Here is a 27,228-nt window from a genome sequence, read left to right as displayed (position 1 = left end):
AGAGCCCCGCCCCCAGGAAAACTCCGGGTCTGGTCCAGTTCCTTCCGTTTGGAGCCGGTCCCCTCAGGGCCCAGGAAGTGCCCTGCCACACAGCCCGGCGGCAGCAGAGCAGAGAGTCGAACCATCACCCGGCCGTGACCCCTGATCCCAAGCTCATGCCTGAACCCCAACAACCCCAGCTCAATGGAGGGTCCATTAACTGAATAAGGCAAACCAGCTCCAGGTCGTGTGATGAGGCCACATGTGTGAAATTCCAGAAACACAGGTAAAAATACACTAAAAGCCGAGACTGGATTTTTTAACATTCCCCCTCAAAAAGAGCCAAACATTTTACCATTTTAATGTAAATGATGTTTTTAAACACTCAAGACTTTATTTAGAATTAATGACACCAGGCTTATCTATGTCTCAAAATTTTTCCAAGTGTAATTTTTAGGGGAAAAATGATGTAATATCTCATGAAGTAGAAGAAACCAACAGAAAACCTGTATGTCCCACCAGAAGGCCCAGGACTACTGAAAACCCTGTGCTGGTGAAACCACATCAAGGAGAGCGGAGGGGGAGGGGACAGTGGGGAGGAGGATTTTCAAGAACTACTACTGTAAAGGACACATGGAAAAAACCAAAGGGGAGGGTGGAAGCAAGGGAGGGAGGAGGGTTTGGGTGGGGTATGGGGAGGAGTGGGGAGAAAATGCAGACAACTGTAATTGAGCAATAAAATATTTTTTTTAAAAAAATAGGACTTCTGGCCAAGATAGAGGCATAGGAAGACACACTGTGCCTCCTCGCATAATCAGAAGAAGGACAACAACAACTTAAAAACAAAAAACAACCAGATCTGACAGAAAATCAAACTGTATGGAAGCCCGACAACCAAGGAGTTAAAGAAGAAATATTCATCCAGACCGGTAGGAGGGGCAGAGACAGGAAGCTGGGTGGAGAGGACTCGAAGCAAGGAAGCGTGGAGACCCCAGTGACCCGACCCTCGACCCTTGACCCCCGACCCTCAACCCCCGACCCTCAGAGGTGGCTGCTTGTGGAGCAGGCAGTAGCACATTCATGTGCAGATAAACCAGGAGGAACACCTGGGGAGCGAGACAGACCAGGCAACCTGAGGCCCCAGCGCAGGGAAATAAAGCCTCAAACCACCAATTGAAAACTGCATGGGGGTTGAGGCAGCAGCGGGAGACACTCCCAGCCTCACAGGAGAGTTCGTTGCAGAGACCCCCAAGGTCCTAGAATGTACACAAGCCCACCCACCCGGGAGTCAGCACCAGAAGGGTCCAATTTGCTTGTGGGAAGTGACTGAAATCCAGCAGAGAGTGGAGCAAACAGCACTAATCCCTCTCAGACTACCCCCCTACCCCACCCCACCCTGCACATAGGGTGTCACAACCCAGTGACTGGGTTGCCCCACCCTGGTGTACACCTAAGGCAAGTCATGAAAGGCAAGGACCTACATCCAAGATTACTCTATCCAGCAAAGATTTCATTTAGAATGGAAGAGCAGATAAAGTGCTTCTCAGACAAGATCAAGTTAAAGGAGTTCATCATTACCAAGCCCTTATTATATGAAATGTTAAACAGATTTATCTAAGAAAAAGAAGATAAGAAATATGAACAGTAACGTAACAGCAAACTCAGTTATTAACAACCACACCTACAACAAAAACAAACTAAGCAAACAACTAGAACAGGAGCAGAACCACAGAAATGGAGATCACAAGGAGGGTTAGCAACAGGGGAGTGGGAGGGGAAGAGAGGAGGAAAAGGTACAGAGAATAAGTAGCATAGATGGTAGGTAGAAAATAGACAGGGGGAGGGTAAGAATAGTATGGGAAAAGTAGAAGCCAAAGAACTTATATGTATGACCCATGGACATGAACTAAAGGGCGGGAATGTGTTGGGCAGAGGGTGTGCAGGTTGGAGGGAAATAAGTGGGGGGGGGGGGGAGTGGGACAACTGTAATAGCATAATCAATAAAATATATTAAAATAAATTTTAAAAATCACATCAAGGAAAATTACAGTCTTTCATCGCCAATTTTTTTTCAGAAAATAGCCATTTTAAAGGAAATAAACACATTTCTCTTATGTCTACCCTTCCCCATTTAAAACATTTACCTAAGGAAAATGACCCGACAGCGAGCTGAGCTCACAAATAGAAATGAGCCAAAAACTCATGGTCAACGATTCGGGTAAGAAAGGGGTTGACCCGCCTGCCCCTGCAAGTGAGAGCTTTCTCGACTCCAAGCTCAGCTACACATTTCAAGGTCAATGGTAAAGCCTCAAACGGAGAACAACTTCTTCACGTTCTGCTCCTTCCCCATCTCCTTTCACGATCCTGCAGACCTTTGTCCATCCGAAGCCTTAGGTCTTCAGTTCTGTGACGGGTCCCCTCAGCGAACTGAGGGCACTGGCACCACTAACTTGGAGGTAGGTCCAGGGACGCTGATGTCCACCGAGCAACACCGAGAACACAGAGGACGGGGATGATGACGGGTGGCCTTGGAGGAGGGCCTGCCTGTCTGCAGCAGACTCCGTTTTCACCCTGAGCTCGTGCCCCCACTGGGCAGGGACGGTGGGCTGCGTGTGGCAGAAACCAGACCGGCTCCCGCCCAGGAAACCCAGGCCTGAGTTTCAGGTCTGTCCGCTACTGTTCTATGACCTTGGGCTCGTCGGTCTTCCTTATAGAATTAGAATTGAGTCTGATCACGGAAGCTAAAGGGGTTGATCCATGAAGCCCAAAGTCGAAAGTCGGAAAAGTTAATGTACCAAAAGTTGAACTTGTCCCTCCCAATCCATCCTCTTATTGTTATCAAAATAGTCCCTCGAAAACAGGGTTAGCCAACTTTTAGAAAGGCTCAACGGCAACTATGTTCAGCTCTGTGGGCCACAGCCTCCGTGGCGACTACTCAGCTCTGACGGTGCAGCCGAAAGCAGCCGCAGACAGTACACGCACCCAGGGGCGCGGCTGTGTTCCAGTGAAACTTGACTTACAAAGCCAGGCGGAGGGCCAGACTGTGTCCACACCCGGAGCTGGCCCGCCCCTGTTCTAAGGGATTGCCAGGCCTCCCAGACCCTCATTCACCACCTAGTGGGAGCAGGTCAGGAGCACTGTTTTCAGCACACAGACGGACAGCGCTGTCAGGTAATCTGCGGTCAGATCTGAGGCCCACAGCTACGGAGGAAGCAGGCCCTGTGGAGGCCATGGAAGAGTCTCAGCAGTTGCCCGCCGATGAGCCTTTGTTAACCGGGAAGAACTTGGGGTTCCTGCTCATCTTTTTCCTTGCTGTCCTCCGTGCTGGACTTACTTCCGTCCAAGGTCCTGCTGATTGCACACTGAGGCTTGTTCTCTCCATCTGGCCCCTCTCACAGCGCCAAAGTAATGTTTCTAAGACCACACCTGAGTGTGTTAAGCTCTGCCCCCCTCCCCACTGCCCTTAACATTCTTCACATTTTCCCCTTAGTGTTCCAGGGAAACATTCTAAGCAAGATTCATGCAGCCCTTCTTATGTGGCCCTGCCCATCCCTTCATCGTCCTCCCCTAACCTGTCCCCCACCCCCGTCCTACAGTCCAGCCACGTGGACCCTCTGACGCTCTCCCACATGTGCAGTGTTGAGACAGCCAGAACTTCCCACCCTCTGCTCCCTCTACTTGGAGGAACCCATCCGTCACACATCACTATGATGATGACCCACCTTCCAGGTCTCGTTTCGGGCAAGCCCTCCCCCAGAGATCATTTCCTAACCCATCCGTTTACAGTCTGGACCCACCGTCCCTCATCTCTGCTCCCACAAAACACTGTGGCCACCTTTCTCGTGGCAACTTACCACATTGTGCTTTAATCGCAGGTTCCTGAGGAGCCTCTCCACTGAACCGTGAGCTCCTCTCCGACAGGAATGACATACACAGTCAGCACTGTAACCCCCAAGAGACCAGCACGTACTAGATGCTCAATAAAAGCTTGCCGAATAAATTGAAGACATATACAATGGGTCAAATCATTTTAAGAACCCAGTAGAAGCACAATCTCCAAAAATTGCAGGCCCTGGCGCCCGCCCTTAAATACCTTTACGATCACAGTTAGAGAACAGAAACTCCCGGGCCAGCTCTACTGCATGATCTGCTCTGCAGACTCTCTTCGCTCATCAAGACCTGCTCTCCGGTGCATCAGCTACTCGTTCCAAAGAGGTGGACAAAGTGGAGTGCCTGGTGCAAGTTTTGTTAAGTAATTATATAAACAAACAACAAACTATTTTTCTCTGATAGCCCCAGAAACATAAACCCAGAAATTTTCAAGCTGCATATCCTGAAACAGATGGAGGTACTCATGGTAAAATCTGGGCGAGCTGAGCTACTCAGGATCCTCCAAACACAGTCAAAAGAAAAAGAAAGAAAAAGAAAAAGGAAAGGAGAACGGTTCTAAAAACCGTGGACTCTAAAGGAGTGAGTCCACAGTTAACCAAAGGGGAACATCAGCATTCAGAAAAACTGCAACATCTGAAATGTCATGGAAAGCAACAATCCTAACCTTCTCTTCCAAATAAAATATCGGCTATCTGCTATTTGTCAGATAGCACCGCTTAACTCAACACTCCCCCAACCCCCGCTAGAATGACTTCCTACAGGCTAGACGCTGAAAGCAGAAAACTACATTTCCCAGAATTCCGGGCAGCTAGCATATCTGCATATGACCTTGCTTCTGGGGAACACACAGGAAGAATTTGAAGGTGCAGAAACATAAAGAAATATCCGCAGTGAGACTCTCCCGAAGACACGGAGGCAGAGGGCAGCGGTTGCTCCGCAGCAGCCCTGGTGGGGACTCCGAGGCCCAGTGGGCCCAGAGGTACAGCAGCTTCGCGGTGTGGCAGCGTGTGCCGGGGCGCCAGCCCGACCTGCAGGGCACTCTGGGAACTGCTCCTGGAGGCTCACTGAGAGCCTGCCCCTCCGGCCCCTTTGACTGTTCTGAGGTCTCCTGAAATTCCCACAGGAGATTCCTTTCTGCTTACGCCGACGGCAGACTTAATCCACAGACTTGGGAACGAATTTTTCATCTGATTGCAGTTCAGCTCTAGCTTTATAAAAGAAGGATTATGAAAACAATTCCCTTTGTAGAAAACTATTCTGAAATAAGTCTGTTCAGTGGAGGAAAACAGAATGGAAGAAAACACTAGCTAGGTCAGTCCAAGGAATGTTCTAGAACTAGACAACAGAGGCAAGGAGTGTTAACGTTAGAACACATTCACCAGTGAATCTATTTATGTATCTCAAAACTAAACAAAATTATCTACCTTACTGCCAGTCAGCTTTTTGCATTATCATACCTCATTCCTCCTCAGACAGAGAAAACAATGGAGAGCTGAATATATTTATGTTTTCCTTACCTTTGTATCCAGAATTTTGCAAAAAAGTGAAATGCAATATAAATACGAGACATTCTTGTTTACCTATTTCCTAAATAGCATCATACGCACATAATTTACTTGGAGACCATATCTAATTCCCAATCACACGGAACAAAAATAAGGTTCTGAGGAAACCTGATAAGACACCCAAATGCATAAATGTTTCCCTGCACGCTCCAAGGCAGCAAGCTCACCTTAATGGCCTATAAATCTCCAAAGGAGAAGGAAAAGAGGGGGACGTATTTATAGAAATTCCGCACAGAAGCGGCGCTGCTCTCTGGATGAACTCAGCCTAATGATTCATTTAGCAATTATTGGGAGAGTTTTCTTTTTCTTTCAACAGATGCTTTGTTATTTCTAAAATAATGCGAACTAAATTATTTTACTGCTCACAATTTCCAGAGACAACACTCTGCCGGGCCAACATTTCCTCAAAGATAAAATGTTTTCATTAACAGAACTTTTTTTTCTCCTGCACATAACAGAGTCTCTGCTTAAATGTCCTCACCACCCTGCGCAGGTGAAGATTCTCCCGAGGCAGGGGTGGCGGGGTGGGGGGGGAGCGGAGTGGTGGGCATGCCGCCAACAGAACTCGCACAGTCTGCACTGTTGGGCCAGGTCCTGTCCCCTCTCTACATTCACCCTCACAATGGGCCCAGGGTTTCATGGGGCCAGGGAGGTGTTTTGTGAAGAAGGAGAGAGAAAATCTCTCAGGGACTTAGTTAAATCAAGAGGATCTGATTGAGGTGGGTAAGTTCTTTGAATCTCTTACCTAACTACCAGCTAAACTCAGTGACTTCCTCTGGCTACACTGCTGTCTGCCTACCGCCTGGAGGTCACTCCAGGTTATGCCAGACTTAAGCACACACTTGATCCAACAAGTACAGACTCTGTCTCCCTGCGGGGCCTGTTCTACATTTCTCCTTTTCTTCCTAGAGCTAACGAAGAATGAATCACACTTCTAAAAAGAAATATTAAATTCTAGTATGAAGGCAAAGGCACAACTACATTATTTCCCCACATTCTCAAACTGGAAGAACGCTAACCACATTTTCTACAAGATATATATAGAGAGAGAGAGAAATGAGTTGCAAACAGTTAATAAGGTTGTCAATAAGCTAGGGTCCTGACCACAAAAAAAAAAATAGTGTAATAGAATGAGAAAGAGGTTGTGCTTTCTGCCTAGGAAGTCTCCACACGTTTGGGGAAACTAGTTACCACATAACATCTCTGTGGTGGGCAGGCACTAGCAGACTGTAACTCCAGACGGAATCCCAAAATGTTGAAGGTCCCCAAGGCACAGGCCCGTGAAGAAAGGGAAGAGTGATGAAAGAGAGAAGAAGAAAAAACTAACACATCTGCCATCCATCCAGCGGGGACAAGAGGGGAGACCTTCATAATCCCAGATACCACTTTTCTCCTTGAATTGTACACCCTGCGTGGAAGACCACGAAAGTGGGCGGAAGATGTGAAAGAATTCTCCCACACTTCACTTTGGTCTGTCCTCTTTACTCTGACCTCTGCTCAGCCCCCTACCGGTGGCCCCAGATACACCGTGTGAATACTAAGGTATTTGTACTCCCAAGGGTGATGACTCACACTTCATCTGCATACCCATAGTCCCCTGCACAGAATACAATTCTTTCAAGTTTAAAAGGTTTTTCTTTTTAACTCGACATTTCTAACTACAAGAAACCTTCTCACAGATTTCCTTGTACAACTTGAGGCAGGAAGTACCTCTCAGGGACAAAGAGCCACCGTCGGTGAATTGGGAGCTGCAGTCACTGGAGTAAGGAGTTTGGCACCCCAGAAAGCATACTCTGGTTTCTCTTCAGATCGTATAAATCTTTCGCCTTTTACTAAAGATTTCCGTGGAGAGGAACAATTCTGAGTGTTTACTCAATTTTTTGAGGCCTTGCTTTTTGCAAGGCTAATATGCTGGTATAAAAGAAAGACATTTACAAAGCAAGGCTTTACATTATAGCTCCTTTCCTTTACTAAGTGTGTCTATTGGCTCTAGAAGTAGGTGTAGGAAAGATACTGGTTGGTTATACAAACTGTCAAGAAGGTTAATATTTAGTAGTTGATAGTGTGATTAACATTGGGTTAACAAGTTAGAAACTTTTTTTTTCTCCCCAGGCTGGGTGCCTGACAAAGCTCAGAACCCAGCTCTGCACAGAACCACATACACCCCTTCTACAGCATCTAGTACTACAAGCTCCTAAAAGGGCCGCAATCCAGCCCTAAGACAGGTGGCTCTGCACTGGTTTCTGTGGCTTGTAGGTGACAGAATGTGGTCTGAGGTTTGCTCTCAGGAATCCTGGCCACAAAACTCTGATGGACAACTAACCCACCTCAAACTTAACAGCCGCAGCTATCCTGAAAGTGACTCCAGTCGGTTCCACACAAAGACACCGCCCTCCGTCTCCCGCGGGCACGGTGATCTCACTCTCACCCTGCAGCTGCTTCTAATTTCTTTTTAAAGAGACGCATCGCCTGTCATGTCGTGATCTTGAAAGGTAATAACCTTGTGAAGAATGTTGACAGGCACCGCTTTCAGGGAGTGTGAGAGAAGGAAGTGTCTCCCCTCCTCCCCACCTCCACGTCTCCCCAGAGTTCAGCTGCACGCTACTGTTCACCCTGCTCTAGCCTGGAACAATCTCTGCTCCTTCTCCTCTCGGAATCCTGCCAGTTAGACCACTTCTATAGAATACGTGGTATAAATTAGCTCACGCACCTCCGAACGGTGGTTCTTAACGTTTAACGTGCCCCAGTGGGGACCCACAGTCCAGAGCAGCCTCCCGTGAGTCCTCCCCACAGGCGCTTACTGGAGTGCTTCCCTAAGGGCCGAGCCCAGAGGCTGCCCGAGCTTTCGGGAACGGTTTCAGTGGCGGGTTTTGTACATGCCACTCATACATGTTTGCACATGTGGCAGACTTCATATCCAGACTCCGCCCACAATGTACCACTTGGCAGCGAAGCTGTGGGACGGGAAGACGTTGAACGCTACCTACCTCCAACTGCCAGAACCAACCAAGAATAGAATCAAAGGACGGAATTTTTGTTGAACAAACAGGCTTGGTCAGTTCAAAACACGTCCCTTCTACTCAAGGCTCAGCTCCAACCCGCCTCCTCCAGAGAGCTGTCCCTGGTTGCTCCAAGGCGACACGTCCCCCCAGCCGTGTTTGGCTGTGCCAGCCAGGGACACACACGCAAAGCAAGACGCTGTTAACGGTAACGAACGCCAGGACCAGTTTTCAGGTGGGACGCACAGACAGAGCCGGTTGTCCTGGCTGTAGGCAGCTGGAGTCTGTTCAGCCTGGCTGAGGCCTCCGCCCTCTGTTCAACGCTCAGAGTATACACAAGCTTCCTGTGGAGAGAAACCATGCTTCTCACTTCCGTTTACCCCCACACCTATCACAGCCTCGGCCCCAAAGCAGCTGGTAAGCCCACAGTTACTAGTAGACCGGCTGGTTTGTGGCTAAGAAGTTTTTCCCCATTCCAGACCTATACCTGTTATTACCAGCTCAAGATTTAACTAAGTATTCATGGAAAACACTCTCTCTCTGCTCCCCACCCCCGCCCCGCCCTGTCTCTCATACCCACAAACACATGTGCTTGAACTTAGTGTCACAGAGCTAAACCCTTGGTTTGAACTTCACCTTATCTTCTGGCTCCCTCGAGGATCTTTATAATGAAGCAAATAATATTTTCATGAATGAGTAGACACAAAAGAAAGAGGAGGACAAAGCAGGGCACTTGGTGGCTAAGAATTAATAAGCAATTGTGAGGTTTATCCATTTGTGTCGTAGATCCTATTTCCCATCAGGCAGAGAGCTACACATCCCATACCTACCCTCCCGGGGAAATCGCTGCCTGCCCCTCACTTTCTCCTGCTGCAGGTCTTTTACGCATGAAGAGGGAGATCCAGCAGGGATGAAAGCACACAAGAGACGGTACTGACAGGTGAAGAGCAGGAGCTCTTTGCTAACAAAAGGGATGGGGCCCACCGGCTGCTGACGGACCCTCCCTCCCTCACTGGTCTGTGGGGTTCCTGCCTCCGCCACACAAAGACTCTTCGGCTCACAGTCTCTTTGCCGGAAGGGCCGGCACGGGGCCCAGCAGTCCGCCTGGGTTAAGGGGCCAGGCTGCATAACACCCAATTTTCTGTTCATAAGGACAGGCTGCAAGGTCACAGGCACAGCCAAACCGCTTCCTAATCGGCTCCCAGCAGGTGGGGAGGACTGCAAAGACAGGGTGGGAAGGCTGGAGTCGTCTTTGAGGGGCTGCGGCGCAGGGGGAGGAGGAGAGGCCTGAAGCCTGCAGATGCGCCAGAGTAGACACGGGGAACAAAGCAGATGTCGTCTAGGGACCAGCGTTCCTTCACAGTAAGCCTCCCACCAGGCAGGCAGCTTTACCGCAATCCACAAACACTGCTGAGCACCTACTATGTGCCGGGCAGGGCAGGCAGTGACGAAAGATCCTCTTACATCGAGAACAGGTAGCTGATACCTAAGAGAGGTCCAGGGAGTGCCCTGGGAAAGGGACTCGGAGAAGGGAGAGCCGGGCATTAATAGGCGGAGGAGCAGGGGCAGGGCTCAGAGGAGGTTCCCTGCGGGCTGGTCCCTGAGCAGACAGGAAGTGCCTACCATTCTGGGGCATGTCACATGTAGCAAACGTCAAGGCATCTGTGGGGAATGGCACACAATGCTGTCACAGTGGCACCAAGTGACCACAAGGAGCTGAGGCTGCTCAAACCAGGGAGGGCCGCGAGACCACGGGGCCCGAACGTCGGCTACAGGCCCTGGCCTGTCTAACCATGAGGAATGGGGAGTCACGAATGGGTTTCCAACACCATTACGAGATGTACTTTCCACGGCATTAACTCCAGGGATGTACAAACCTTGAGGGGAGAGAGGAACAGGCAAGGCAGGTGGGGGTCTCTCCTGAAAGAGACCACAGAGGACACGGCAGTGGCCTGAGACCCCTCAGTAACTGCCCACGCCTCCCCAATCAGGTCCAGACTGCACGCCTGGCACCCAATGGCCGCTGTCTATCTTGTGTCACCCCCTCTCCTCTCACTCCACCTCCCAGCCAGGCTGAATGACTCTCCCTCTCATGCCATTCTCCCCACCCAGCTTTCCCCACCGTCTCCCAGTACCTACAGGTATTAATGCACCTGCGTTTCCACACGCCCCACGGGTGGCTGCATCACCTACCTTATTATCTCACCATCACCTCCTCCCGACTTCAGAGCCCAGGGAGGACAGACTGTGCCAGGAACATCACCTCCTCCCAGCACCCAGCACACTGCCTGGAAGCTTCTTACATTAGGAGCTTGGTGAATATTTATTTGTTAAATGAATCAAAACAGAACTTGGGTTTTTGTTTTTGGTGGGGAGGGGGTGGGGGGGCCTTACTAAAGGACCAAAACAGAAAGGAGGGTGGGGAGAGAGAGAGAAAGAAATATCAATTAGTCGCCTCCTGTATGGGCCCTGACCAGGAACCAAACCCACAACCTAGGTATGTGCCCTGACTGGGACTCGAACCCATGACCTTTCAGTGCACGGAACAACGTGCCAACCAACCAAGCCACACCAGCCAGGGCCAGGACTTGTCTTTTGAAAGCATGTAAATACAGAGTAATTTATAAATTAAGCTAAATCATAAAGTCTTTATGGGAAAATTTTGAGTAGCTAAACAAATGCGTCTTTACTTCACATTCAAAGACACAGTGATCAGGCTCCCTTCCTGGTCCCATCGTTCCTTCCTGACCCCCCGACAGGCAGTGTGAAGCCCCCCATTCCACTCCTGAGAGCCCTGGCTTCCTTACAAGCGCGCTCCATCCCAGAAACCTGCCACCGGCAGAGGCGTCCTCGGGAAAGAAACGAGGAGCCGATTCCCCGTGGAACTCTTCGTAAAACGTTAGACTGCTGAGAGCTCCTCTCGGCAGCAATATCTCAGCAAAAATTTAAACTGCATTTTAAAATAATATTTAAGTGTTTCTCTGTAGAACATTGTGTCCTTGCCAGGGGGAGGGAAACAGCACATCTTAGCTCCAGAACAAGGAAGTCATCAATCGTGGAAGGAAAAGTAACCACAACAACATGGACTGGGCATCCGGACCAAGCACGTATGCGCTGGGTGTTTTATCCCCATCATCGCTTTCCCCACAACCTCGAGGTCCCATATACCAGAAAACAAAACTATGGCTCAGAAAAAAACCTAAAGTAAATAATTTCTCCCAATGCAGCAAACTGCATTTTGAACTTCAACCCATCCAACTCCAAACCTATGCTCTCTACCCATGGGGCCAACAGCTTGATCGGAAATGAAAATACGTGGGAAAAAACTGCACGACAACGCGAGCTGACAGAGTTTCACTTGTATCGGTCTGACTCGGACGCTGTCTGAAAACAAGGCTACGACACTGAACAAGGGGTGTCTCGAGGAGACTAGCAAGGAAAGAGAGGTGAGGACCACCAAACGCCGAGGCAGGGGGCAGCCAGAACTGGAACGCTGGGCTGAGCCCATCCCTGGCCCCACGCAGGCTCCCGGCACACACCTGCTGGAGGGGGGGGGAGGGTTGCCACGGGGCCTGCAGGGGGAGGTGCTTCTGAGCTGGGAGGAGTGGACGTTGCAAAACAGGATGCAGATGCCACAGCATCTGGGACCCAGCCGCCCTACATAGATGACTGCACCCACAGCAGCAGCCCCCTGCACACCGGGCATCTCGGTGAGCGCAGTCAGCAGCTTTACTCCGAAGATGTGACAAGGCCCCAAGGCATTCCCGGTTTGGGCGACCATCCTCCGAACTCTAACACTGTCATCGCTGGGACGACTGTCATCAGGCCCAGCTCCCATTCACTGTCCCAAAGGAAGACTCACCTGGAGTCCCCCTGTCCCTTGGAGGATTGGGGGCCAATCACTGAGCCCCCTGGAAGAGCATCTCCTCTGCGGACGCCCCTGCCAAACCCCACCCGCGCTGTGCAGCTCAGGGGAAGCTCGGCCTCCGCCCCAGAAGCAGCTGGCGACTGCTTGTGCCCACGGTGGTCTCTGCCCGCTCTGGTCACAAACACTGGCCCACTCAGCAGTTAGCGACCTGCCTATCGGGGTGCCCTCAGGATGGATGTGTCTTACTCCAGCGTGGCCACCTGGCTGGCACCAGTCTCTCTGTCCTATAGCTACACTCAATGAAATACCCACCTTTGCTGTTCCAGGCACCGAAGACACAGGAGTGATTAAATCCCAGCCTGCCCTGTGGGTGCCAGCATCCAGGGGAGGATGCGTAACACATAACAAAACTGTACAAATACAGTTACCCTCAGAGGGCACAAGTACGATCCAAAGCATTACTATCACATCACCCTGATCATTTCCTTCGTATCATTTAGCTCAGTCTGCGGCTGTTAGGAGTGTTTCTCTTCCTACGGGTGGCCTGTCCCCACCAGCAGACACCAGGGCAGGAAACTCGTCTGCCTGGGTCACTACTGTGCCTCAGCACTCAGTACGGACGCGGGCACAGAAGCAGGCTCACTGAGAGCTCTGTTTGTGGAAGGAATAGGGAGAGGCAGGAACTCTGAGTACTCAGCCCAACCCGGAGGCCCAGGCAGTGGGGGGACAGCCGGGCGTGGCTGTGGAGAGTGAGGAAGGCCCGCCCGAAAGGGCGAGGCACCACCCAGAGGGGGAAGCAAGATGTGCGAAGGTAAGAAATGGCAGTCAGCGTGAAAAGGGGGGTACAACACCCCTAAATATCATTGCAGATGAGCTGTCGTCAAAGAGGGTGACTGCCCTGAGGGAACCTGCAGCCGGGCCTGGGGACTGTTGGGATCGCCATGACTTGGGGCAGCAGGAGCTACTGGCATCTACTGGCTAGGGTCCGGGGAGACCGTGGGGTCCCTAAAATGCATGGAGCAGCCCCCCTACGATGGAGAATTATCGGGTCTCCCGAGGTCTAGCAGCCCAGCTGTCACCCAACGTTCAGGGGACACGGTGTGCAGAGAACATAAAAGCTTTCTTCTATCTAAACTTCATCATTTCTACTCATTGCGCTTTTCTTCTTTCGGTTAAAACTTGGACCCATTTGGTGGCAGTGTTTACTTGCCACCACCCCTAACCTCCGAGAAGGGAAGTATTCAGTGAGGATGCCAGGACCTGTCAGGCCTCTGTTTCAGCGGAAACCAGACTTCCGGCAGACTTCGCTGGTCTTCCCCGGGGACACAGCACAAGGCCCGCCCACAAGGACTCACCGGTCTCCCTCTAAACTCTGGGACCCCAGACTCCCCACCCCATGTGCAAGGCAATGACAAGCAGAAAGGTGAGGACAACAAAAGGTGCTCGGCAGCACCAGAGACACGGACAGACAGACAGGCACACAGAAGGATGGACACACAGATTTTCAGGATGGCCAAAGACTGATTCTTTGGCGCTCCAAGGATGTGCGGGTGTGCTTGGCCCACTTTTCGACCAAAGGGGAGTTGGCCTGAACGCTGGCACCACCTCACCTGTGCTCTGTTATGGTGGGGGAGGGGGCTATTGTGGAGAACGCTTGGAAGAAGCCATCTCCCCAGGACTTTAGGCCCTTGGCAGGGTGTCAAGCAGCTGGACCTGATGAGTGACAGGAGCTGGGAAGTCAGTGGAGACAAAGTCCCCTTTGTCTAGAAGCAGCAAACGCAGCAGGGCTGAGCTGTCCTTGACAATGAAATCTGCGGTAGGTCCAAAACGTGTTGGGGCCTGACCCCTGTGCACCTTCTCATACTGCTGCGCAACTGCTTCTCCGCAGCTAAAGGCTCAGTGTGTTTGTGCCTCCGGCCAACTATTCAGTATTCTCCGGAAGGCCTGAATTGCGACTCTAAAAGAAAATAAATAGTCACAATTTTTTTCTGTTGTAAGAGATCCAGTGGTGGTCTGTTTCTAAAAAGTAGATCCCAGGCACTCACAAGGGCTACCTCCAAGACATCTCAGCTTCCAACCGGGACATAAAGCTTCCCAGATTTCCTCATCCCTCAAGTGGGCACACTGCTACCCACCTTACAAGTCCCACGAGTAATCCTGAAAACGGGCTTATTCAAATAAGAAACACTTACACATTATTTAGTGAATGACAATTCAATTTCTACCCAGAGTTCCATGGCGCTACCCGGCGGGGAGAGGAACGAAAGCCAGGACGCCCCCCCATCCCAGGCAAGCACGGGTCTCCCGGCTAATACAGGGACTCCGTACTGTATCACGGTGACAGGGCCAGGGTCGGGGAGGAGGGCCAGGTTGCCCTAGAAAGTTGAACTAGAAATTGAAGTAAATCTTTTACAGTTCTAAGCAAGATCTGCAATTTTCAAAGCAGAAAAATATTAGCACAGGCAGTGTCCAGTTGGCAAATGAAGTGTCTTCCAAACATTCATTTGTAACCCGGGTGTTCGGAACTCGTAATGCAAGCATCATTCTATGACCCAGCAAGCCCAGAGAAGGTGGTTGAACTTACAACACATCCAGCATACCATAACCCTTAGACGGAAAGCAATAAAAGGCAATGTTCTACTGCCATTTTTAAAAAGATACCAAAATGCTTAGAAAAACAAACACACAGCTGCCACTTAGCCTTGCCACAGGCCGGGCCTGGACCCCTGTGATCCGGGCGTTACCACCGTGGGGTCCTGGGAAACTGAAAGGGGGAGAACGAGAAGAACCCCAACTCCAGCGGGGCTCTGCTGGGGGAAGGAGGAGTCGGGCATCTCGAATCTGAAGGGAAGGGCCTGGTACCTACCAAGGACATGCACTAACAAACAGCAGTGCTGTCACCTCTAGAAGGGCACAGGGTATATGACAGAAGAGAGAGCTGCAGCCGGAGATAAATGAGCCGGCCCACAGCCACTGAAGCACCAGGGAGGAGAGGAAAGGGGGTTCCCAGCATGCTGTGCAGCTCTGTGGACACTAGGAGGCAGGAAGGGAGAACCTCCTATAGTTGGCAACAGTTGGTGTAGGGACGTCCAGGGCCACATTTAACTCTAATAAACGTACTAGGTCAGGAAGAAAGTTCCTGAGCTTTAAGAGAGAGTGAATTTTGTATCAACTGGCAAGGTTACATAATCAGGTTTCCGGTGTCTTGGGGAGAGAACAGGGGAAGGAAGAGAAAGACCAGGGGGGAGGCGTCATCGGCACGGCACCCCCACCCCTTCCACAGCAGGAGAGAGCCTTAGCTCCCAGTAGCCGAGGAATACCACACCTGGGTCCACGCCAATACAAAAGTGACGCAACAGACTGAAACCAGTCTGAAATTGAGAAGGTTCATCACTTATCCACTTCGTACTTCTTTAATTAATCCTCCAAACAAAGTGCCAATCACCAGGTCAAATTCTTGGTCCAATTGCTCTTCGTGTTCTGACAAGAAAAACAGAGTCTGTTAGTCACAAATCCAAATAAAACTGGTTGGCTTAATCACAGAGGCACTGAAAGAAAACTGGAATGTGTCCTGGAAAAGCCGCTGTGGACTGGGCTGCAGGCATGGAGAAACGTGTCCCGGTCCTGGCTCTTCCTCTCCAGGTTCTGTGAGCGAAGTTCCTGGACGTAGGTGGTGGGGCAGCTGGAAATGTCCCCTCCCACTTGTAGTCAGGCTCACAAGGGAGAGGTGTCAAGTGAGAAAGCTTCCAGCCCAGGGGCCCAAAGGAGGGGCCAGCACAAATGCCCTCTTGTGCAGGCGGATAAAATTTCTTCAAACGGACCATTCCACACAGTGGTGGTGATTACAAAGCCTCATGATATGATACACTGCTAACGAGATTATAAAGTGGAATCATAATAGTAACAAGTATGTTTATAAGCAAACAACACAATTGGTTTAAAACAAAACGGTATCCTAAACCTTCATTCAAATACTTCTTGAGGGTGTACAATAACCAGGCCTAGTGTGAGGTCCTAGGAATGAAACAGATCAAGACTGGCATGCCCTTTGCCCCCCTGGGGCTTACTGTGGACTAGGTAAGAGAGATGAACGAATAGCGAAAAATGACAATAGTGCTGATGAGTGCCATGATACAGGAAGTCAGGAGCTACGGAGGCTGAGTTTGGGGCATCCGTGTGACATGCGGTCGGAAGCTGGGTGGGTGCCGCGGTGCTCAAGGGTGCCCGAAGTTGAAGATAAAGACTCAGGGGTCCTCAGGGTCGGGGGTAACAAGGAAAGCCTCCAGAATGGCTGACGCCACCCAAAAAAGGCACAGAGTGCAGAGACAAGAACAGGGAAAACCCACTGCTTATTGGACCAACAGAAGTACGAAAACCACAGAGAATCGAAAAGGAGCTACCCAGAAAGATCACAGGTAGGAAAACCAGAAGAGAGTGTGTTACTAAACTTAGTCATGAAACGATGCGGATCTACTGTAGGACCAAGGGGCAGATTCACACACACTAGATACAAACACGAGCCCCACCTCACCCCAAGGCAACACTGCCTCAGGGAGGCTACCAAGCCCTGGGCCAGGGCACTGCAGGGCCCGGCGTGGCCACACTCTCCGTGGCATTCCACGTGGGCGGCAGGTGCTGGAGGTGTGTGGTTGCAGCGGGGCCCAGTCCCTTCTGTTACAGTCGCATGCACACCACACTGTGTGTATGTGTGCACTCATGCTGTATGTGCACACATGCACATGCATGCATGCTGCGTTGTGCACAGACTCAAGTCCAAGGGAACAGCCTGCAAACAGCAAGCTACTGCAATCCCAGCACAGAAGTAAACAGGAACTTCCTAATCCATCAAACACAAATTGGGTGGAAAACCCTCCCTGCTTCTTGCCTCTTTGGTTTTAGCTTCACTTTCATACGCAGAGCAAGCTCCAGAGGCATCAGAATTGTGCAGACTTGAAACAAGGCAGAAACTTGAGTTCTTTTTTCTTTTGAAAAAGACTACATTCAGAAGCAGTGAAGTTCACATGCTAAGTGCCAGCGTCCTGAAGCTGGAGGCACATCTCCCTCTAGTGGAGAAAAGGAGTCCTACGCAGATGGAAAAGTATGACGACATCCTGTCCAACCGAAATCCTGTCTCACACGCTACGCATTCATGATTTAAAGTTTCTAGTAGCCACGTCTTTAAAAGGGTTTTAAAACGTGAAATAAGTGTTAGTATATTTCCTTTATCTAAACATACCCCAAACATTATTTCAACATGAAATCCACATTAAACAATTATGAATGAGTTACTTTACATGCCTTTTTCTTACTAACTAATTCTTCAGGGTGCAAGGTGCACGTGTCCCGACAGGACACTCACCCTGAAGCAGCCCGCCCTTTCCAGGGCTCATCAGCCACGTGTCTGACGGCCACAGCGACGGACCGCACAGCTCTACCAGCCGCGGCCCAGGGCAGCTGTGCGCGCAGCCTGACACAAAATCGTAACTTACTTAAAACCTATTTTGTTTTGTTTGTTTTGTTTTGTTTTGTTTTGTTTTTCTTATCAGTTTTCATCATGTGTTGGTTTTTAGGTGTGGCCCAAGACGACTCTTTTCTCCCAGTGTAGCATCTCCCAGAGACGCCAAAAGTCTGGGCATCCCTGCTAGACCAAAATTCCCCCTCACGTGTTTAGAGAACATTTACAAATCACCTTTGTCTGATTTCTTAACACAAACAAATGCCATATAACATTTATGTTAAGTTACAGCTCAAACCCATTCATGACCCTTCTGGAAATCAGTGTCTTCAGACTGCTGTAGCTGGCTGAGAACGCGTCGCTACAGAATTTGGTGGGCACAGGAGCGTGGAAGCCAGACCCGGGGCAGGGGCTCCTCCCCAAGGGCCACCGCCTTCTCTGATCCCCACGTTCCAGGTGGGGATCCCCGTTCTCCGCCTCTGGGCAGGACTAGTGCTCGTGACTCACAGACGCACCCGAGCCGGAGGGTGCTGCAGGGGGAAGAGCAGCCTCCTCTGCCGGAGAACGGAGAACGTGTCTCCCCACCACACAGCCCGAGATTCCTCGCTGCACAAAAGTGCCTGGGAGCACAGAAACGAAACAATTTCCGCTGATGAGCCCTCATTACTGAATCAGCTGTTGATTCTCCTCTCTCCACCCACCACCCAATAAAGGATACATCAAAACCCCATTCTACCTACTGGGTAAGAGAATTTGCATTTAATCACTGCCAGTGGGCTCTGGTGGTAAACCATTTACTGAAGAGCTCTAACTAACCTAACCCTTTCACACCTCAACACTGTGATAGGAACTCAGTCGTGGGGGGAGGAGGGATAATCAGAGGGCAGTAATCAGCAAGAGGACCAGCTACACACTCGCGTGCCCTCCGGTGATACCAGCCCCTCCCAGGGAGCAGCGACCCAATCATGGCCTTCACACGTCCTGCCGCTTCTATGCATCTGAACAATTCTAATCAGCTCCTACTGGTTCTTTATTTTCTAGGGAGCCTGTGGGTATAGAAGACCATGGCAGGATGAGAATAAAGAAAGGGAGCAGAAAGATGGGCTTCCAAAGACGAGATGACTTAATTGTGAGCAACTCTCAAATATTCCTATAAAACATCATGTGGAAAAGGGAGGATAGGCGCTGGTTCTTCCACAACATTTGTGAGGTGTGGGGGCTCTCCTTCTCTCCTCCTCTCTCTCCTTCTCCCGACTGCCACTCAGAGAACGAAAAAGGGTGATTTCGAATCCCCCAAGTAAAAGGAAACCCACGTAGGTAAATAGGATTCAAGGCAATGAAGAGCATATATGGTCCTCAAACCTCCCCTATTAGGGCCACTCCTCTGCTAGTCTCCAGGAAGGAATTTTGGGTCTGTCCATGGCAGACCACCAGGGCATGTTGTTGGCATGGGAGTCCTGAGGGCTCCTGGGAGAGGCAGAAGACCCCCAGACTTGAGATGGGTCCAGCAAGAAGTAGCCATAGGCTCTGGGCACGTACTTTGTACGTGATCCAATGTGGACCACTGGCTGGGCGAGCAGGGAGTGAGGGGCTGTGGAGTCGAAACCCCAGGGTTGCCTTTGAATGCCCCACTGCCCCAGGCCCTGGCCCTGGCCCAGGTCATTGTGGGCGGTTTATTAAAAGCATTAACAAGCAGACTCCCTGGAAGCCGACACTCCCCTCCCTTGAGGACCATGTCGACACAGGAGGACAATGCGAGTACGAGCCTGGAGGAAGGGGTGGGCTGGGAGCCTTGGAACCCCAGTGGGAAGGCGACTGTAAATAACGCTACCGTTTCCTCTGACCCTACCACGGCAACAGGGAAACAAAGGGCAAATGCAACACCAAGGGCCAGGGCACTCAGGGCCACAGCGGAGCCACAACACCCACTACTAACGCGGGCCCTCGCACAGTCTGTCCAGTCCTGGAGTCTGTCCAGTCCTGGGCTCCTACTGGGATGACGCACTTGGGTCCTTCCACAAAAGACGGGTAAACTGAAGGGCCCAGGGTGGCCCAAGCCAAGGTAAGCCAACTCTCCCGGTTCCCAGGTCAAGGTCACCTACTCAGGGACAAACAAGTAAGTAAGAAGCCTTTGTTTCCCCACCCTGAACTAGGCTCCCCAGAGGTACTGGCCACTTTGCAACCAAATTCCTCTAATCACAAAAAGATAGGAAAAACTGCATCCTGGTTAACAAAGTCCACTCCCCATGAGAGGTTAGTGTCTTGCATGAACAACATAAAAGAATTAACCTATAAATGAGTGGCTACATCCTTTCTCATAACCTGAGAGCTGGGATAAATGATAAGAACAGGTGTGCATAGGCATAAACAAAAGGTAAAGAAGGTGAAGATGCTCAAGGGGAGCTGTAGCCCACTCTCAGAACACTCGCCATATTAAAAAAAAACTGGAGGTGGCAAAACAATTTGTTCCATATGGGCTTAAATATCGGGGCTCCCAGGAGTCACAGAGTTTCTTTAGAGAAACATTAACTATTGATCACTAAAAATTAAAGAAAGGAAAATCAGGTGCTTGTGAAATGAAACGCAAATTAATGGAAAGCGGCGTCCCACTCATGAAATGCCACCAGGACCCGGCTTCTCAGGACAACGTGACTGCACGGAAGGTGAGTCTGGGCTCCGGAAGCCACGGACCGAGAAGAGCTCCGCCCCCAGGGAGCAGCCTTCCCGGAAAACCGCAGAGTAGCAGAATTCATGAATGGATCCAGGGGTTTGTTCTGTGAAAAAGAGAATCAACCTACAACCTAGACAAATTTTGGTAAATATTCTAAAACAAGAGAAATGAGACACATGTGGGATTCAAAACATTTTAATAATATAACATACAATTGTATGCTAATACACTTATGCTTCAATGAAATGGAAAAGTATAAATTACTCAAACTGACTTAAGAAGAAACCTAGCACCGTATTTTTCGGACCATAAGACGCACCTAGGTTTTAGAGAAGGAAAATACTAAAAAAAGTTTGAAGCAAAAAATGTGGTAAAATGTTTAATAACATAAATAACATAACATTTCACCAATGTAAATGTAAAGAGAACTCAACAGCAGCATTAACAACCATTATTACTCCCAAATTAGGGGCGGGGCATCTATACTCTGAGAAATACGGTATGTCAATTACTCTGAAAGATACTACATATTTTCAGTGAGCCTACTTCCAAAGAAACTCCATATCTGGAGAAACTTACAAGTGAATGATATCAAATTTGATGCAGACAGCACATATATTACTTAAACAGTTCCATAAAATAAAGGAAAAAATGAAAAGCTTCCTAATTCATTATAAAGTTAACAGAATGCTAATATTAAATCTGAGGATGAAACAAAAAAAAACGACAGGGCAACCATTATCACTTATTTATAATTATTATTTGTTAAACTTGGAAACAAGCAGTATATTTAAAAATGCCATGGTCACAGGGGTTTGTTGTGGGAATCCATATAAACTATATTGGAAATCTATGTAATCATATAAATAGATACTCTAAAAATAGGTAAAATTTAACATTTATTGCAGATTTTAGAAATTTATGAAAGTGGAGCTAGAAAGATTTCCTAACATGATATTTTTAAAAGCAAAGTTTATTCAACTTTTCACTCACGTTAAAAATGACACAACAATCCTGCCGTGTCTGGTGTGGCTCAGTGGAATGAGTGCCAACCAGCACACCGAAAGGTTGCCGGTTCAATTCCCAGTCAGGGCACAAGCCGGGTTGCAGGCTGGGTCCCCAGTTGAGGGCATGAGAGAGGCAACAGATCAATGTTTTTCTCCCTCTCTTACTCCCTCCCTTCCCACCTCTAAAAAAAATAAATAAATAAAATCTTTTTTAAAAATACAGGAATTTTCATTCAAGTTAGAATTAAAATAAGGATAGCATTCTTTCCCAATTATATTGTTCTAGAAGTTCTAGCAAAGCAACAATAGATGAAGTAAAATCACTATGGCCTTGTGCATGATGTTATCTAAATACAAAAACCAGGAGAGTCAAATGACAAATCAGTAGAACATTAACGTAATTTAATAAGTTGTTAGAACATAAAATAAATAAACCAAAATATATATCTTTACTATAGATAAGAAATAATCAGCTAGAAATTATAGAAAATATAATTGGAAATATCCCAATTAAAAAGGGAGAAAAAAGACTTAAGAATCATCTTACTAGAAATTTTAGCAGGAATTATTATGAAGAAGACCATGAACCTTCATTAAGAGAAGTAACAGAAAACCTTGTATAAATAAAGAAAAAATACCATATTCCTGAATGGAAAATACAATATTATAAGAATGTCAATTATTTTCAAATTGATTTCTAGGTTTGTTGTAATTCTAATAACAGCACTAATAAGTTTTCTTTTTGGAATTTCAAATATGCATCTGGAAGAGTAAACCAATAAGAATGGATAAGAAAAGTGTGAAAATAAAGAATAATGGGTGGTAACTTACTTTGCCAGATACTGAACATTTAATAAAGCAAAAATAATTCAAGTAGTTTAGTACTGATGAGAGAACTGGTTGAGACATCAAAGAAACAAGCAAACAAAAAAGACATCTCCACAAACATACTGGAGTACATATAAGAATTTAGCACATGCCCTGGCTGGTGTGGCTCAGTGGACTGAGTGCTGGCCTGTGAACCAAAGGGCTGCCAGTTGGATTCCCAGTCAGAGCACATGCCTGGGTTGCAGGCCAGGTCCCCAGTAGGGGGCGCATGAGAGGCAACCACATTGATGTTCCCCTCACTTCCCCTCTGTCCATAAATAAATAAATAAAATCTTTAAAAAATAATTTAATACACCATCAAGATTGCATCATAACTCAATATAGAAAGAAAGATTTAATAAATGGTGTTTGGATATCTTTGGGGAAAAATAATATGACTCTTCACCTCGAGTTAAATACCAGATACACATGAGACGCTTACAGGAGAGAAGCTCGACTTCCTGAGACCTCAACAGGACGACAATACAGGCAGATTCCTTACAAAATAAATGAGCTAAACATTCAACTCAAGAAGTTGGAATAAAAAGGAACAGCAAGCCCAAAGAAAGGATAAGGAAGGAATTAACAAGATAAGGCAGAAATCAATGAGTTAGAGAATAAAAAGAAAACACTGAGAAATTTAACAAAGCCAAAAGATGAGTAAGATCTCCGGCGCACCTGACCAACGAAAGAAGAACAGGAGGGAGAGATGACCAAGGGAGGAAGGGGATGAAGGAGAAAATGGAAGTAAACAAAAACAATTTTACAATAAGAAAGAAAAGTCAATTACAGAAATAACAATTAAAATAAGAGTGTTATGAACCACAATATAACTAATGGAACTGAAAACCTACATAAAATGCATAGATCCTTGAACACTAAAAAATGTCAAAACAGCTACCAGAAAAAATAGAAAATTTCTATATAAACTGTTGGGTAGTAAATTGAAACAGTAGTTGAAAGACTTCCCCTCGCAGGGCTTTTCCAGCCAGTCTGCACTGAAGAAAGCCGCAGGAAACTGATGGAAACACAAAAGCACCCAGCCCTCTTCTAGGCAGAGGTTGCTCCCTACGCACAGCCACTCCTTGTGTTAAGTGTGAGCTGGGAGAAAGGAGTGCTTCCACCTCTGCCAAACCGGAAGCACGAACTGAAAGCCGTAGGTCTGGACTGGAGTACTGCAGTCCAGAGTACTGCACACAGAGCACGTGAGGGGAGGTCACCAGCAGCAGCAAGCACCGACCGACCCCCGAGCATTTCCACATGCCTTTGAGATGCTCAGCGCTTGGTAGAGCTGGGAGGAACAAGGGGTGTTCTGTTCAGTCCCTGCTGGGGACTTACGAGAGATTCCATGGCCTAGGGCTGTTAAATTCACTCTGCTGCCCCCAAGGGCCTGACGACCCCGCCACTGCTGATGGGACAGGGCAGTAACAAGCTCCACGCCCAGAGAACACAGCCACGCAGACGCCCACTGGCAGCATTTCACTGGACAAATACGTTGTGAGCTTCTAGTGTGTTCCAGGACCTACATTTGCTCCAGATACAAATGCCCCCAAAAAAGTTCACAAAAGAGAGTTTTCCCAGTGACCTACCTCCATAACATGGGAAAGGAGCACTCTGTCCTGAATTAGGAAGTAAGAGATGCGGCCAAAACTCAACACTGGGCCAGCTAAGCACACACTTTGGCGGCAGGCAGGATGACAGGCTCCCACGAGCTGAACTGGCAAAGGCATTAGAAAGAAGACAGGTCTCGGGAGTGGCCAGACACGTTGGCACTGACATTGAAAGGAAAAGCATAAAAGACACAGGAGCTGGAGGCTAGGCAGCAGTCAGTAATAAGCCAAACAGCATGACGGCCTCTGAATCGGCGGAGGTGTGGAAGGGTTTTGTCCTACCCACCAAAGTATCCCCTCCTGCCCCCGTTCCCCTAGCTACCATGACACAGAAAGAAGTTTTTTCCTACGGGATAACATTTGAAGGTTTATAATTCAATAGTAAAATAGACAAAAGGGCTTCACCTTCCTAAAGCACCTACAGCAAGGTGCTTTAGGAAATTCAATGATCTATACATAGCAGGTGGCAGAAGAGAACAAAATATTGAATCTAGAGTTTAAACCCAGTCCCATTACTTATTAGATGTGTAACCTTGAACAACTTACATTTTTCAGTCTCACTGAGGTAAAGTGTAACACCCATGGTGGCAGTGAGACTCCAGCGAAGGCCACCCACAGTGTCTTCTCCCCCGGACGTCCGTTTTACTCCAGCCGTAAAGAGGTGTGGTCTTTCCTCCCCTTGAGTCTGGACTGGCCCTGTGGTTTGCTTTAACCAATACATGAGGCAGAAGTGACCCATACTACTTCCCAGGCTGGGCTGTAAGAGACCTGAAGCTTCTGCTTTTGTGTGCTTGCAACACCCCCTCTGTTCTGCTATGAGAAATGTAAGCCATGTGGAGAGTTGCTTGGAGAGAACCACGGCACGCCAGCTGACAGCCCCCAGCTGAACTCTCGGCTGACGGCCAGCTGTGCGTGTGAGCCATGGTGGACATTTCAGCCCAGGAGAGCCCCAGATGGTGGCAGCCCCAAGTAACAACACAGAAGCAGAAGAACTGCCCTGCTGAGTCAAGTCCAGGTTCATTAAAAACAAAGTCTCACCAAACACAAAAATCAATTAGTGAAATCCATCACATCAAGAGGCTAAGAAAGAAAAAATCATATGATCATATCAATAGATGCATAAGAACCAGTTGACAAAATCAAACACTCATTTATGATTAAAAATCTCAGCAAATTAGAAATAGAGGGAACTTCCTCAACTGGATAAAGAACATCCGTGAAAACCTACAGCTAACCTTATACCTCATAATGAGAACCTAGACGACTTCTCCCAAAGGTTGGGAAAAAGGAAAGGATGCCCCCTCACCACTCCTTTTCAATCTCATGCTGCAAGTCCTAGCTAATGCAACGAGACAAGAAAATGATGAAGTGTGCACAGAATGGAAAGGGAAGAAATAAAACTGTCTTTGTATGCAGATAACATGGTTATCTATGAAGAAAGTCCAAAGAACTGAGAAAAAAAAAAACTCCAATTAATAAGAAATTAGAGCAAGATTGTATGAATCAATTGCTTTCCTATGTCTCAGCAATGGTCAAGTGGACTTTGAAATTCAAAACAGTAACATTTACATTAGCAGCCCCCAAATGAAATACTTAGAGATAAATCTAAGTAATACGTACAAGTTTCAGGTGAGAAGAACTAGAAAACTCTGAGGAAAGAAATCAAAGAACTATCGTTAAGATGTCAGTTCTCCCTATAGATTCACTGACCTACAGATTCAGTGCAATCCTAATCGAAATCTCAGCGAGGTATCTTGTGGATATCAACAGATGTTAAAGTTTATACGAAGAGGCAAAACATCCAGAATAGCCAATGCAACGCTGAAGGGGAAAAACAAAGCCAGCAGACTAACCCCACCCAACTTGGAGACTTCATATAAAGCCTCAGTACTCCAGAGAGTGTGGTATTGGTGAAAAAAAATGAAAAACAGATCCACAGGACATGGCAGAGGTCCCAGAAATAGACCCACATAAATGCATTCAACTAATCTTTGACAAAGGAGTGAAGGCAATACAATAGAGTTCAACAGTCTTTTCAACAAATGGTGCTGGAACAACTGGACATCCACAGGCCAAAAAATGAATCCAGACACAAACTTTATAACCTTCACAAAATCAACTCAAATGGATATCATAGACCTAAATATAAAATGCAACACGCGCACCTCCCAGAAGACAACATAGGAGGAACTCCAGGTAAACGTGGCTGCAGCACCAAAGGCTCAATCCGTGAAAAAAAAAAAATTGATAACTTGGACTTACTAAAATTTAAAATTTCTGCTTTGTAAACAGCACTGTCAAGAGAATGAGAAGACAAGCCACAGTCTGGAAGAAGATGTTTGCAGAAGACACATCTGACAAAGGACTATTGTCCAAAATATGCAAAAATCCATTAAAACTCCAGCATAACGAAACGAACAACCTGATTACAAAATGGCCAGAAACCTGAACAAACACCTCGTCCAAGAAGATACACAGATGGAAAGTAAGCCCGTGAAAAGCTGTTCCACATCGTATGTCATCAGGGAAACGCCACTTAGAACGACAGGCTACCACGGCACGCCCAGGAGAGCGGCCGAAATCCAGAGCACTGACGACACCAATGCTGCCGAGGACGTGGAGCAACAGGAACTCATTCGTTGCTGCCGGGAAAGCAAAACGATGTGGATGATAGAGCCACTTCGGAAGGTAGTTTAGCAGTTTCTTGTAAAACTAAACATACTGCCACCTCACCCCCCAGCCACCGCTCCTTACCTCTGGAGGCTTTGTAAACTTCGTAGAAAGAATAGAAGTGGAAGCCTGTGACGCGAGCACGTAGAAAGACAGTTCCCACCGAGGCAGCATTGCTCTCTCGTGACACAGCGGTCCCGATGCCCAGGGTGAGAGTCTTGGACAGAGAAAGAGAAGTAAAAACATTAGGCCATGGACATGACACTGGAGAACAGCACACAGTCACCAGTCAGTTCCCTCGCTCTCAGGCTCGTCCATCAGGGGACCTCGCGTTGTTCGATGACACAGACACAACCCCGGTGAGACCTCCTCCTGCCAGTTACCTTACACACACGCACACACGTGCACACACACACACAACTGATGCTCCGGTGCCACAGATCTCTCCCTCTGAGCTCCTCACAGCCCATCCTCCCCGCATCACACTGTGCACCAGACAGCTCTGTCCTCACTGTCCGACACACCTGTCTGCCCCCAGCAGTGGGCCTTCAGGGGGCAGGGACCATGGTCTGGGTCCCCAGCACCTAGCACAGGGTGTGGATGTAGCAGAGAGAGACTACAGGTAGCTCCATGAATAAAAATGGCC

The 27,228-nt window shown here is 48.3% G+C and overlaps 1 protein-coding gene and 1 non-coding gene across 2 annotated transcripts in view; one reads left to right on the top strand and one right to left on the bottom strand.

Annotated features, from left to right (window-relative positions):
* Nucleotides 1–26,795, bottom strand: part of HHAT (hedgehog acyltransferase) — a 223,980-nt gene extending 197,185 nt beyond the window's left edge. Inside the window, 3 exon segments of the mRNA XM_028530785.2 lie at nucleotides 15,712–15,782; nucleotides 26,667–26,714; nucleotides 26,717–26,795. Coding sequence (XP_028386586.1) covers nucleotides 15,712–15,782; nucleotides 26,667–26,714; nucleotides 26,717–26,756 — 159 coding nt within the window. The 5' untranslated portion in view covers nucleotides 26,757–26,795.
* Nucleotides 7,224–7,340, top strand: LOC114512189. The gene has a single exon (XR_003685771.1). It is a non-coding gene; the product is annotated as a U5 spliceosomal RNA (small nuclear RNA).
* Nucleotides 26,796–27,228: the final 433 nt, after the last annotated feature.

Source organism: Phyllostomus discolor, chromosome 14, assembly GCF_004126475.2.
Source record: "Phyllostomus discolor isolate MPI-MPIP mPhyDis1 chromosome 14, mPhyDis1.pri.v3, whole genome shotgun sequence".
In the NCBI taxonomy this organism is placed as follows: Eukaryota; Metazoa; Chordata; class Mammalia; order Chiroptera; family Phyllostomidae; genus Phyllostomus; species Phyllostomus discolor.
Note: the sequence above shows the minus strand (reverse complement) of the source record. Positions and strands in the feature narration are given on the sequence as shown.